At 52.2% G+C, this 14,102-nt stretch overlaps 1 protein-coding gene across 1 annotated transcript in view; it reads right to left on the reverse strand.

The window, feature by feature from the left end:
• Positions 1-2,395: 2,395 nt before the first annotated feature.
• Positions 2,396-14,102, reverse strand: part of LOC125738669 (germinal-center associated nuclear protein-like) — a 39,791-nt gene continuing 28,084 nt past the window's right edge. The window contains exons 23-24 of the mRNA XM_049007862.1: positions 13,534-13,684; positions 2,396-3,408 (exon numbers count right to left, since the gene is read on the reverse strand). Coding sequence (XP_048863819.1) covers positions 3,250-3,408; positions 13,534-13,684 — 310 coding nt within the window. The 3' untranslated portion in view covers positions 2,396-3,249. The remainder of the gene's footprint in view (positions 3,409-13,533; positions 13,685-14,102) is intronic.

Consider the following 14,102-nt stretch of genomic DNA (forward strand, 5'->3'; position numbering starts at 1 on the left):
AGGCTGGACTTAACCTACTCCTTCCAGTCCAACTGGAAACTGCCCCATGGCCGAGCGGTCTAAAGCCTCCTGCGCAGCGAAAATGGCCTTTCAAAGTAAGGGGTGTTCTGTTCTCCGAAGTAAGGCGTGGGTTCGAATCCAACTTCCGACAAAAGTTCTTCAATCGCTACAGCAGAATTTGAGCCACTGATCGGCTTTAATTGCTTTGTTTTATTTTTGTGTTTCAGGCAAAACTACATAACACTTAAAGACACTACGGGCATGTAAATGGAGAACGAAATTATAGTTATACCGAATCTCCTACACACAATACCAAGGTTACCAACTTTGGTCAGCTGACCGGAGTGAGACGTTCAATTCCCGTAAGATTTCTTTGCGCCAGCCTGAGAGTCTGAAAACACGTCACACCAGATGCATGAGAGATGGAAACCTGGGATATTCAGTCGAATCAGATCAAATATGATGCTAAGTTAGTACTAAGTTAAAATATGTTCCGGACTTGTAACATGCACCCATGATTTGGAACAGTCAGCAGCATACCTGTCAAGGTTTGGATTTGAAAATAAAGGAAATTTTCCGGCACCCGCCGAGAGCCATCCCACCACCGCAACCAGGCTCCAGTATCCCTTACATTTTAAGACAGGTGTACAAGAAATATAAAATAACCATTTGTCATTTACATTTTATTTTCATTGCGCATTTTCTACTAATTTTTCATGTTCACTCATGCGGCTCTCTGTCATTCACTAATGACTTGGATTTTTCATGCCGACTGACATCGTTCCTTCCCCGTGGGAGACACTAAAATCGCATTTACAAATCTTACAGAACGCGTGACTGTGCCCCATCCTGCTCCTCTTTAGGAAAGTAAATTCGTCGTCCCATTTTCCGATGTATTTACATGACTTCTTTGTTTCTTGGCAGGGACGCCTTCTCCTTCTACACATCCATCCATCCATCCATCTCTCTCCTTTCTCCTTCCCGCTGTTGGCACTAATCTCGCGATAACTGCCACCCAGGCTATGCAGGTGGCAGTTCTCGCGAGGCTACTGACAGTTCAGTTTGGAGAGGCAGAAGAATTTTTAAATATATATATATATATTATTATACGGGAGATTTACGGGAAAATACTAATACGGGAGGACGGCGGGAAAGAGAAGTAAAATACGGTAGTTTCCCGGCCAAAACGGGAGACTTGACAGCTATGGTCAGCAGGCAGTCTCTGGCCACGCCCCCTACAGTCGGTCCGGCCCCTGGCTTTACCAGCGTGTTCGCGAAAACGACTTCATTTATTTTCTTATTGATTCATCGACAGACCATCATACTTTTTAGACGTTATAATAATAACACTCTATTGATCCCCAAAGAGAGAAATTCTCTCCTTGCCTGCCCCCTCTTACTGTCCATGATACACAAGCACATATGTAGAAAAACGTCAGCTTGGAGGCCAAGGCTGGACTTAACCTACTCCTTACGGTTTAACGGGAAACTGCCGCATGGCCGAGCGGTCTCAGACACCACGCACGACGTAACTGGCCTTCCGACGCAAGGGATATTCTGTTCTCCGAAGTAAGCCGTGGGTTCGAATCCCACTTCCGACAAAAGTTCTTCAATCACCACAGCAGCATTTGAGCAACTGATCGGCTTTAATTGCTTTGTTTTATTGTTGCGTTTCAGGCAAAACTACATAACACTTAAAGACACTTCGGGCATGCAAATGGAGAACGAAATTATAGTTATACCGAATCTCCTACACACAATACCAAGGTTACCAACTTTGCTCAGCTGACCGGAGTGAGACGTTCAATTCGCCACAAGTCTGCACACCCAGATAACACGCATATAAAACGTATGCAACAGTTGTGTTACCTTTTAAATAGTCTGTAGGTTTTGCAAACTACTCTAACGCCTTTGGTGTCGCTGATTTTACGTTTATACTAGTGTAAAATAGACTTGCCGTAAGATTTCTTTGCGCCAGCCTGAGAGTCTGAAAACACCTCACACCAGATGCATGAGAGATGGAAACCTGGAATATTCAGTCGAATCAGATCAAATATGATGCTAAGTTAGTACTAAGTTAAAATATGTTCCGCACTTGTAACATGCACCCATGATTTGGAACAGTCAGCAGGGGGGGGGAGGGATTATCTGCTCCCTGCATTTAAAAGTGCATAACAGAATTACATGACAGTGAGCGCAGGGGCAGGTAGACATTATTTCAACAAGCAGAAAACTATCAGAGGAAGCAGTTCATAATGAACATCATACAGAATACAGGAAGTCCCCAGAATAGAAGATCCATCCTAAGTCAGTCTTAAAGTCAAATTTATTGGTGTGAGAAGAGTAATACTACAGAACATTATAGTACAGTAATATTAAAAATAACTGCATACAGTACTGTACCTCAAGCCCACGAAAGAATAAAGCAGGGTGATGTTTTCATGAGCATCATAAAGTAATGCATATGTTTGATATTAAAAATAGTTTTAAACTAAATTAGTATGATAGGATCTATGGCCATCTGCTTTTAAATGCAAAATATCTTAGCTACATCAAGTCAGTCGAATATTCTTAACCAGCAGACTGTCTGTACATATGCAGATGGCTCCCTGCTGCCACCTGTAGGGCATCCACGGGCATATTTTCTTAAAAACCAGCCAGCCAGTTTATAAAAGGAACTCAGTGGCAGACTGCTTAGTGAACTGCTGTGATCTTCAGTTCAATTACATGAATATATAATTGAGCTGCATGACATTTCTTTAAGAATCTAAAAAAAGACATACTTTTGCAATGGTGTACAATGCAGATATTACCTAAATTGTTAATTTTGACCAACAATACACAAGGTTAAAGAAACAGCAGTAACAACCCCACGTATGAGTGTCTAATATGGGCAAATAACGTCACAGGTTTTAAAGATTCTGCAGCAAATTGTGATTCAATTTAAAAGTACAATAAACAAAGTTTCATGATGGAAAAAAAACAAAGAAATAGCCATGGGTTTCTAAATACAATAACATTTTAATATTTAAAATTTGCACAAAAAAAAAAACCCTAAAAAACTGTCCATTTCCTATGACATGTTTTTCCCCCAGTTACAACACTCCCAATGTTGTGTAAATTACTGTACATCATACTCTTCAAAGCAATATATGCACAAGTACCACACAACTAAATATACTGCAGAAATCAGGCATAAGAGACAACTTGTGGCAGTCAACGGCAGACATCAGGTGGGTCACATGACACTCAGTCATCAACAATGTCCAGAAGGCAGCTTAGCTTCAGCTCACATGCGAGCTCCTCCTCCCGGCTTGCAGAGATCAGCTGCTCCAGCTCCTGTAGACGCCTCGCCATAGAACTGGCAGCTCCCCTGGCCTGGTCACTGCGGACACTGCGCTCCTTCTGCTACAAAAATGGGCACAGAAACAGTCTCAACTGATGAGCACAGGGTACTTGGGGTCTTAAAATGTGAGCAACTGTGTAGCACAGGGTCAATACCAGGGCAAGTGCAGGTGGGGCAGCCATCTTTGGGGAGGGCACTACGATCTCCGGTACAGACAGTAACGAAGAAGGCAAGAAAAGTGGTGAGGAGGAAGAGGAAGGGCCCAGGGACTCGACGTCAAGCCAGGTACGCAGCTGGTCCTCGAACCTGCAGATCCAAGTCAAACAGGAAATGGCTCAATGTTTATGCCACAACTCACATGAGAGAGTACACGTGTGTAGCATGTCTGTTCTCTGTCAGACCTGCGGCTCTGTTCTTTCTCCTCCTCAATGCGAGCCAGGAGGTCCTGGGGGCTGGAGGCAGCATCCAAAACAGGGGCAACACCGGATCCGGACTCAGGGTCCTCAACCATGCTGTGAAACAGCTTCTGTTGAAGACGTGGCCTGGCCAGTCGAGGATGAGGCCACATGCTCTGGTGACACCTGCAATGGCAGAGACTTTGGATAAGAAGCCAGTATTGTACACCACTCTTGGGGATATGAGCAAGACTGGAAGCTGATGGCTTTCCCTCTTCTTCCATTTAATAGTAAATAATATTCATTAAATCTGCAGGTCACTGTTAACAGTCTATCTGGAATGTGTTAGATTTACATGGCTGGCTGGCTCTTACCCTGCCTTCCCCTGCTGCTTGTCCCTGTGCGTCTGCTTTACGGCATCCACCCAGCAGGACGGCGGTATGAAGCCCTGCAGCCCATCGCTCAGGAAATACACCGAGATTTCTCCGTCGTCACTGATGACATCTGAAGATGGTGGGATAGGTTCACACCTGCATGGCATCCCCAGTAGGCCCCCCCAAACGTCAGACCCACCCCACCCCCCTCACCTTCACTCACGGGGCACCCAGGAGGGTTCCAGTCCCGGAGTTGGTGCTCTACACAGAGCATGACAATTTCGTCCCAGGGCACCTCCCAGAAAGTGGGCTCCTTGTCCGGCCCCCCACCTCGGCCCACACAGTCCTGACGCAGCCTCTCCAAAAGGTTCTCCAACTGGGACATAAGGAGTGGCTGGCTGTGGCGGGACCATGGGATTTGAGATACGTACTGGAAGATGGAGGCAACCAGCTGGCTCCAAGGAGCTGGGTGGGGGGAGCGGTGGCAGCAGCAGAAATATAAGGAAACAGACTAAGAAGCAGCCACTTAGCAAGAAGTCCGAATTCCGAATCTGAGGCATGGACATACCCCCCACGGCTGGCAGCGGCCAGTCGGGCAGCCGCAGGCTCAGGACTGCCCCCTGGAGCCACTCCAGGTGCTCAGCCGAGTTCCAGAGCAGATGTGGTAGGCAGTCACCACCCCCTGGCACCGAGAACTCTGCCACGGGCCAGGAGAGGCCAGCCAGACTCGGGGACGACACAAGGCCAGCCAAGAAAGCCAGGACAGTGTTGTAGAGGCCGATGACGGGTGCAGGGCCCTGGGAGGGCAGTCCCGCCATGTCACGGTCCCTCCGATCACGGTGAAGCCTACCAGCAAACTCGCGGCAGAGCCCGGCCTCCACAACCTGCACCAACGTCTGCGAGACGAGCCGGGCTGGTGCCGTGGAGCGGGCAGCGAGCCACCTGACGGCATGGCGGATCTGCGGGGAGACGGGGGTGATGGTCAATGGGATGGTTCAATCTTACCGAGGCCAGCGACAACATGCACACTCACCTGCTCGGATCCTTGGGGTTCGTTCGTGGTCTCGGGGATATGGACGAACATGTACTCTGAAATCAAACCTTCCTCAATGAGTGTCTGAAGCATCAGGTCTTACAGGGAAAGGAAACCGATGGTCAGACAGGAGGAACAAACCAACTGTATTAGCTCTGCATACGTAAACATAGCCTCAAGAGAAATGCTATAAGTAAAGTAAGCGAATCCCACGCGACACCTGTTGTCATAGACACGGTTAGTGTCACACCTTCCTCTAGCCGTTCATCGCTGGCCCTGTGCCCAGCCTGCCCTGGGACCACCACCACCAGAGGAAGGGCCTGTGGCCAGGCATTAGCCTGCTGGATCTGCCGGAGCTGCAGCAGGGCGGATAACAGGAAGATGTCCCCGTCTTCCTCATCAGCCCCGGGACTGACTGCCGAGGGCAGCAGCATCAGCAGGGCGCCCATGCCCATCAGCCCCTTCCGCTTCTCCAATGCCAACTGGCCTTCCTCGCTGAGGGGCCCGCGGGCCACCTGACCCACAGTGAGAAACATGGCCTCACTTCCTGCACTTGCACCCTTCGCAAACATCTGTGTTACCACAGGACCTGCTAATATCACATAGTGCCAGACTATGCTAGGCTATGTTAAGCTATGCTAGACTAACATTAATGACAGAACATGCAACACAGGGGCATGAAGCCTGTCGATATTCATCGGCAAGTTCCCCCCTATCTGCCACACCTTCACACACACGTGCACTGTGTGCATGCGCTCCCCCACGCTCCGCAGGCCGCTGCTGATGCTCAAGGTTTGCATGTGTCCGTTGGGGACCATCTCCCTGTGTTCTTGCTTCTCCGAGTTACCGAATTTGGACTCCAGCCATTCTGTCAAAATCCTGCATCAGAGATGGGAGGGGGGCACAAATGTAAGCTCCAGGACCTCTAAACCCAACTAACACCCAATCCCTCCCCGAACGACACCCAGTTCCCCCACTTACTGGTTAGCAACACTGGCATCTCTTTCATGATCACTTGGCAACAAGAGGGCTGCCTTCCAGAAGATTGTGTCAGATGGGTTCGAGACGCTTGCTGCCACCAGACTGAGCAGGTCCAGTGGCCCCCACACAGATTCGCTGAAGTGGATGGAGATGTAGATGAGCACATGGAGAGTGATGGATGGCTAACAGCTACTCTACAGTAGCACCATACCTCAGGAGCTGCTGGTAGAACAAGTGAACCTTCATCTGATGCTCGGTTTCCCTTCGCATCTTCGCCAACCTGCAGAAGGCAGCAGAGTGTCAGCATCGGTACACTTAACACTACAGCAAATCAATGGCCAGCAAAATAAACGGACAGGACGGAAGTCATTTTGGGAAGTACTGTCTAATTCAGCAGAGGTGCCCCGATCCAATATTCAAGATACCTAATCAGACGGATCGGACATCGGCCACATGTGACCGATCCATGTTCAATAATTATTTAGTTATTGCCAGTCTATTTCTTCTTATACTGAGTGGTACAATCAAATCGCACAACAGCTTTCCCCCCTTTTTTATTTTTTGTGGCATTCAAGCTGAACGTTAACGCTTCCTCGGTTTTTTGACACTCAGTGTGTGTGAGTGCAGTGACTTCCCCTGCTATGACGTCATGTGCATGTCCTTTGTAGTGGAAGGATCAGGTGATGGTAGCAAATGCAACTTGCATGCTTGCGAAGCAAACTAACATGTCTAAAACCTGGAAGAATTTTATGCTTGAAACAACCAGTAGCACAGCGATTTGCGATCTTTGTAAAAACAAAGTAACATTCAGTGGAAAATCCCACTAATAGTGCACTCAATTAAGGCAATGCAAGTAATATGAAAAAAAGCGATGGATTTGGAAGCCAGCTTGGGCTGTTTTGCGCACTCGCTATAGCTTGATACACGAGGTGCTGCTATCACAGTGAAAAGTGACGCATGCCACTTGGGTGTACTTGTGAAGATATTCAAACAACTGCAAAATGTCTCAAAAATGCTCAATACAAGATGCACAAAAGAGGTGGAACAGTATCTTATGTATGTTTCTTGTGGGCTAATTAAAACTTCTTTTCCATTTGTATTTACTAGCTTGGAAAAAAAAAAAAAGAGCTTTGGTACTGGATCATACTCATAATCAGCCAATACCTTATGTTCAGGTATCAGGATTATATTGGCACTGAAAAAGTGGGATCGGTGCACCTCTATTATGAATATTAGGTCAGCATTATTATGCTGTGAGAGAGATGTACCTGGTGCAGGAAACAGAGAGGTCCCCAGCGTGCCCCAGGTTGACCACGCCCCGGGCCAGCCTGTCCAGGCAGGGTGAGGGGGGGGCACTGGGGGCCAAGGCCTGCAGCCTGAAGCGGGGGTCCACACAGCCAGGGGCAGCAGGAAAATCACGCATCTGTCGCTTCAGCTGCCTGCGCACGGCCACCACATCACGCCACCTGCAACACATGCACAGGGTGAAGCCCGGTTGTCGGCGAGCATGTGGGCAAAATATCTGGTCCCCTTACCACTGCCCCTTACCTTTTGATGAACCTGCGTATACTCAGAAGCTCTGCTTCCAGGACGTCTTGGGCCAGCAGGGTGAGCTCACCACACAGCGTCTCCTCCAGCAGTACCTCACACACGTCTTGTGAGCTGCGAGCCACACATTCTGCCTGCTCTTCTTGGGCACGCCTGGCACGAAGGGGCATGCGTTCAGCCTATATACAGTTATCTGAACACTCTCTATGACCTCTGATCCCCCTTGGCTCACCAGTACCTGATCTCTGTTGAGGCAGTCTCCACGATGCAGTCGCGCAGCACCTCCTGTGTGATCTCGGCACACAGTGTCTTGCTGAGCCGGGCCAGGAGCTCCTCGTGTTCCTGCTTTCTCCTGACAGAGACAGGCCCATCAGATGGCACATCCCCTCAAAATGCACCCACCCCTCCTCCCCAGCCCAGACAGGTGAGGCCTACCTGGCTTCCTCCATCCTGCGCTTCTCCTCAGCGATATGCTCCCTCTCTGCCTGGATCTCGGCAGCAGAAACCTCCCGCAGCATCTGCTCCACCACCTCACTCAGCACTGCCTCCACCTGGCCGTTGCACATGCTGCAACAACCCATCCACATCACCAAACTGGTGTTGGTTGAGTGTGACAACCCTCTAGAGGCCACTGCTCCCTATCTGGCTCACGCTCCTACCTGAGTGCAGCAGAGATGTACTCGGCTTCGGTGGCAGCCACGTCAGCCACCTCGGCCTGCACTACCTCCTCCAGCATGGCCTCTACCTCCGTGGCGATGTCCTGCAAGGGGGGGGGGGGGGGTTATTTGTCATTACTATGGCAATACCAACACACTGCTACTGGGTTGACACGCAGCAATGAGCAATCTATCACCTGCTCTGTGTAAACGGGCTCCGGTGGGGGAGGCGTAGGTGGGGCGACTGGTGGTGCCTCCGACGGAGATGCCCCAAGTGCTCCACTCTCCTCTCTACCAGGGAGGCCAGCTGACTCCGCTGGGTCGCTCGGCATCTTGGATCGGTGCTGGAGGGCCCGCGCATCCAGCTCAATGGGGGGCCTCTGAGGGGAGGCTGCTACAGCGTGGGCAGGAAAAATGACAAAATTACAATCAGAGGCCAGAAGGTGGACGAAGCGTAACAGTTAGCGGAAGGTGGAGTGCAGACGCACCAGCCCTGGGCACACTGCCTGCCTCCGCTGGCTGCCCATCCCCACGGTACTTGTTGCGGCTGTCAAAGCTGTTGACGGGTGTGTGTTGGGGTGGGTTGGGCAGTGGCGCGCCGTTGACCACTTGGCCCACCAGCACCTCCCGCTTCCTTGCGATGGCCACAGAGCGCTTTGGACGTGGCTGGATCTCAGGCTCCTGGTACGCTGTCCGGCTTAGCTCCACCATGCTAGGGGGAGGGCAGAGCTTCAATAAAATATACCACCCATCATAGATTAGCACCCCCATCAGAGATAAGCCACCCTGCCCCCAACACAAAAGGGACAACGAAGCACAGCCCAGCCTTACCCTGCATCGACCGCGAGCCCATACTGCAGCGCGAGGTCCGAAGCCTCGCCGGCATTCTGGAACATGAGCATCCGGACCAGGTCTTCGACCGGGAATGTGGTGGAACCACGGGAGCTGTAGGCCACATTCAGGGCCCGCAGAGCCTCACGGCGCACCTGTAGGGGGCACCAGAGCGGTCCAGGTAAGTGAGGTATTGGGGCTGATGAGGATGTAGGGAGCGGAGCAACGGCTCCCCCACCTGGTCGAAGTAGCGGTGCAAGATGCAACCAGCCAGATACGAGGCCACCTTGACCAGCTTGAAGAACCTCACGAAGTTGTTGCTGTTGACAGCGGCAAAGGCCTGGACGGCAAACTTCACCTCCGGAGAGTTTCGGAGCTCCGCCCGGAATTGCTGCACCTCCCTGCAGGTAGGGAGGGAATGAAATGTCAGCTGGAGAGGTGCCACGGTGACACGGGACACCGACTGCCGGCCAGCCACCCACCGGAGGATGTCTCCATCATTGAGCTTCAGGAGCACGCTGTACTGCCGAAACTCTGCCTCATGAGGGCAGTAGATGTTCTTGCTGGCCAGGTCCTGGTACATCTCCTTGAGGCTCTGCAGGCATTTGGTCAGGTTTTCATTGTTGATCTTAGCATCAAAGGACATCATGGGCTCCTGGCACAGGTGGTGTGCGCAGTGGATGTGGAAGCGGGCGCACTTTTCAATAAGGGACACCGTAAGCGGGTCGCACAGGTGCTGCTGAGTGATATCCTGCAGATGGCCCAGAAAAAGGATCAGGGCGAGGCCCGCAGGGCACAGGAATAATGAGACACGGACTAATGTTGCTCACCTTCCGGATACCTCGTGTGCGGTTCCACACAAAGTCATACCAGTCACGGTAGTTGTCCTCACCCTGGTCCATGACCTGGGTAACCAGGTAGTTCATGGTCATGTTCAGCACAGTAAGGGGCCGCAGTTCATGGGGGAGGGGCTCCTCCTGGTCAGCAGAGGACCTGCTGTACTCCTTAATGGCAGCAGTGTGGTCCACCTGCGTGGGGTGCAGAGGGTGATTTGCAGCCTGTGGTCTGTCAATTCATGGCGGGGAGGGGGAAGCATTAGGAAAGAGGGGCAGGGGTGGTGATACCTTCTCCGTGTTGGGGATGACCTCAAAAGAGCTCAGTTGGTTCCGGGTCTCCCTCATGTAACGCTCCTTCTCCGGACACATGTCAGGACACGTACCCACAAACACCTTGGACAGATCCAGGTCGGTCCTCTTGGGCCGAGCTGTGCCAGAGGAGACCGTGTCAGCTGGCGATTCACTTTGGGGTGGGAGGGGGGGGTGGCTCAGCAACGTGACCCTAGGGGGACCTACCCTGTCGCAGGATCTTGTCCCGCTGCTCTAGCAGACGATACTTCTCCTCTGCGGTTTCAGCTACCTGGCCAATCAGGTGGAAGAGGGGAGAGGGGAGGCTGCTGGCTAGATGTTCGGATTCGAGGCCGTCTGGGCTGGGCTCCATCTGCGGCTCACTCTCAAACTGCAGGGCCTTTGTCGCCAGGGGTTTCTTGGCTGGTGACCTGAGAGGGACAGACCAAAGGCTGAAGAGCTTCTAAAAGCTGGCAAAACCTGGGCTCCTTTGAACACCTGGCCAGTAGGGGGCATAGCAGCCAAAGAACTCAGTTTGACTTTAATGTCACGAATCCGAGCCTGAGGTAAAGAGTTTCATTACCAGATGACCTAACATAACTCAAGCTGCTTGGAAAAAAAACTAACAAAATGTATACATAATAAAAAACCAGAGTGATCCAGATTTTTTTTTTTTTTTTTAAAGAACTTGCATTGGGTTTCAAAAAGGTGATTTTCTTCCCTAACTTAATTTAATAAAGACCCGGCCATCTTATTGTAAAATTGAGTTATTTACTCTTACGGTAAGAGAATGATTTAAAGACAAGATTACCCTCTGGATAGGGATGAGCTGGAGGACCAGCCGGAGGTGGATTTGGAGAGGGCTTTGCAGACAGGGGCTGACTCAAAGCCTCCTGCCTGGCTCTGAGGATCAGGGTCATCTGGAGGCCTTTGGCCCTTCTCTCCTGGACCTAAGAGACACACAGAACCAGTTCATCGAAACAGCTGACATGGGAATGAAAGGCTGCAACGAGTCACAAAGACCCCGCCCTGGCCTTGGCTCGATGCACAGATAGAGAGCACCGTAATAGTCACTCACTCTGCTTCTTCCTCTGCCAGAAGATGGTGAGCTCATGCCTGCGCAGCAGTTTGCCCTTCTTCTTGGCTTTGGCAGCAGAAGCCTGAAAGATACCAAAAGTCAGTGAGGAAAGCCCGGGAGATCATGGACGAGAGCACAGCCTAATGAGTACAGCGACCAAGCCCCCCCCCCAAAGGTGTGCAAAGCCATTGCTCACATGGTCGTGGAAGTGCACTATGGCCAGGTTCTTCTGGGGCCTGCAGAAGATCCGCTGCACACGTCCGAACTGGCGGAAATGTTCCCCCAGGATGTCCTTGCTGTTAAGACTGGCTGGAATGTTCTTGCATTGGAGCACCATGGCTTCGGAGGGTGACATCCCCCCCAGGCTGTCTGTGCTGTCCAGGCGGCGGGCACGTCTCACTGTTGATGCTGCCTCAGTTTCGGGATCTGTGGCAAGTGTCACAGAGTTCAGTTTTTCAGACTATACTTGGCTTCGAACCCAATGTGCTTCTTCCTGGGAGTACTCACCCAACTCCTCCGCCCTCTCAAGGACCTCCCGGGTTGGGGCCTGTGACCTTGGCGGCGTTGAGGGTGAGTGGCTGGTGGTCGGTGCCATCGAACCCTGGTGCTCCGCCTCCCCCCAGTCTGGCTGTGGCTCCTCACTCCTCTTCGGCTCTCGCCGGGTCTGTAGGGCCGGTGTCTTCAGGATGCTGGTCAAGGCACTGCGAAAGATGCTGCTGACAGGCCCCCGGCCCCGGACCAGGGGCCTCTTGGGAGGGTGCCTGGAGGCGGAGTCAGCACCAACTTGGGGCTCCTCTGATAAATGCTCCACCATCTCCTCCTTCCGCTTGGTACCCTTAGCCGCTGCCTCCCCTGCATTCTCCCCCTCACCGCCCCCCCCCACGGACCTCACCAGACACAACCCCAGCGTCAGTCTTGGGTTTTAGCGGACCAAAGCTGACAGCACCAAACAGTGGCCGGGGCTCATGGAGGCTAGAGGCAGAGTACCTGGAGACAGAGGCGGCCTGGGAGGTCCCCCCACCCAGGCCACTGCCAGCACCAACGGAGGGTGCTGCTGGTTTCGAGAAGCTGAACTCCTGGGTGGTGCTGGGATGTGCATCTTTGGTGGGGAGGATGCTGCTGGACACTGCGATGGGCTGTGAGAAGCTAAAACCTAATGCTCCAGAAAGGAACTCAGAGGCAGCAGGAGCAGGCCCACTGCTGTCCATACTGGTAGCGGTGGTGCTGGATGGGCTGGAACCAAAAGACTCGGACACAGCCTGGGACACAGCCGGTTCAGGACTGGCGCTATAAATAGGTTTGAACACAGCTGCGTCTGACGGCTTGAAGCTGAACTCTGAGGTGCTAAATCCGCGGCCCTGAACGCTTCCAGGGGAGAATACCGAAGAAGACCCTGTGGACAACTGTCCGAATCTCAGTGGTTGACTAGACCCCGAGGAGGGGGGAACAGAGGAGGCGGAGATAGCGTTAGAGCCGCCGAAGCCGGGTGTGTGCTGAGCAAATCCGCCGGTCTGTCCGAAGGCAGAGGTCTGGGGAAAAGCCGAGTTCTGGTTAAAGACAGAGCTCTGACCGACCCCGGCCGGCTGCCCGAAGGAGGGCGGCGGGCCGAACCTGGTGTCGCTCTGTACAAACGACGGGGTCTGACTCCCAGAACCGGGCATGCCGAAGGTCGGGGCCTGTCCAGACGCCGTCCCGCCAGGCTGCCCGAAAAGGGATCCGGTCTGGCCGAAGGCAGACGATGTACTGAAGAGCGAGGTCTGGCCGGTGCCCTGGCCGAGGGCAGGCGGCTGCACGAAAGGGGCGTTCTGCTGGCCGAAGGAAAAGAGCCCCGAGGTCGGGGCGCGCGGAGACTGAAACGCTCCGCCTTGTGTTCTGCCGAAAAGCCCAGACGGATTCATTGTGTAAAAAGCCCAAAAATACGGCCTTCAAAAGTCGAAACAGAGTTCTTACAGCGCGGTAGATTTCGGCGTCCTTCGGCCTGGGAGATTATATCCGCGCCTGTGTCACATCTGCGGAAATATACAAACTGGCAGCTCCCCTGGCCTGGTCACTGCGGACACTGCGCTCCTTCTGCTACAAAAATGGGCACAGAAACAGTCTCAACTGATGAGCACAGGGTACTTGGGGTCATAAAATGTGAGCAACTGTGTAGGCACAGGGTCAATACCAGGGCAAGTGCAGGTGGGGCAGCCATCTTTGGGGAGGGCACTACGATCTCCGGTACAGACAGTAACGAAGAAGGCAAGAAAAGTGGTGAGGAGGAAGAGGAAGGGCCCAGGGACTCGACGTCAAGCCAGGTACGCAGCTGGTCCTCGAACCTGCAGATCCAAGTCAAACAGGAAATGGCTCAATGTTTATGCCACAACTCACATGAGAGAGTACACGTGTGTAGCATGTCTGTTCTCTGTCAGACCTGCGGCTCTGTTCTTTCTCCTCCTCAATGCGAGCCAGGAGGTCCTGGGGGCTGGAGGCAGCATCCAAAACAGGGGCAACACCGGATCCGGACTCAGGGTCCTCAACCATGCTGTGAAACAGCTTCTGTTGAAGACGTGGCCTGGCCAGTCGAGGATGAGGCCACATGCTCTGGTGACACCTGCAATGGCAGAGACTTTGGATAAGAAGCCAGTATTGTACACCACTCTTGGGGATATGAGCAAGACTGGAAGCTGATGGCTTTCCCTCTTCTTCCATTTAATAGTAAATAATATTCATTAAATCTGCAGGTCACTGTTAACA

This window comes from Brienomyrus brachyistius, chromosome 3, assembly GCF_023856365.1.
Source record: "Brienomyrus brachyistius isolate T26 chromosome 3, BBRACH_0.4, whole genome shotgun sequence".
Lineage (NCBI taxonomy): Eukaryota > Metazoa > Chordata > Actinopteri > Osteoglossiformes > Mormyridae > Brienomyrus > Brienomyrus brachyistius.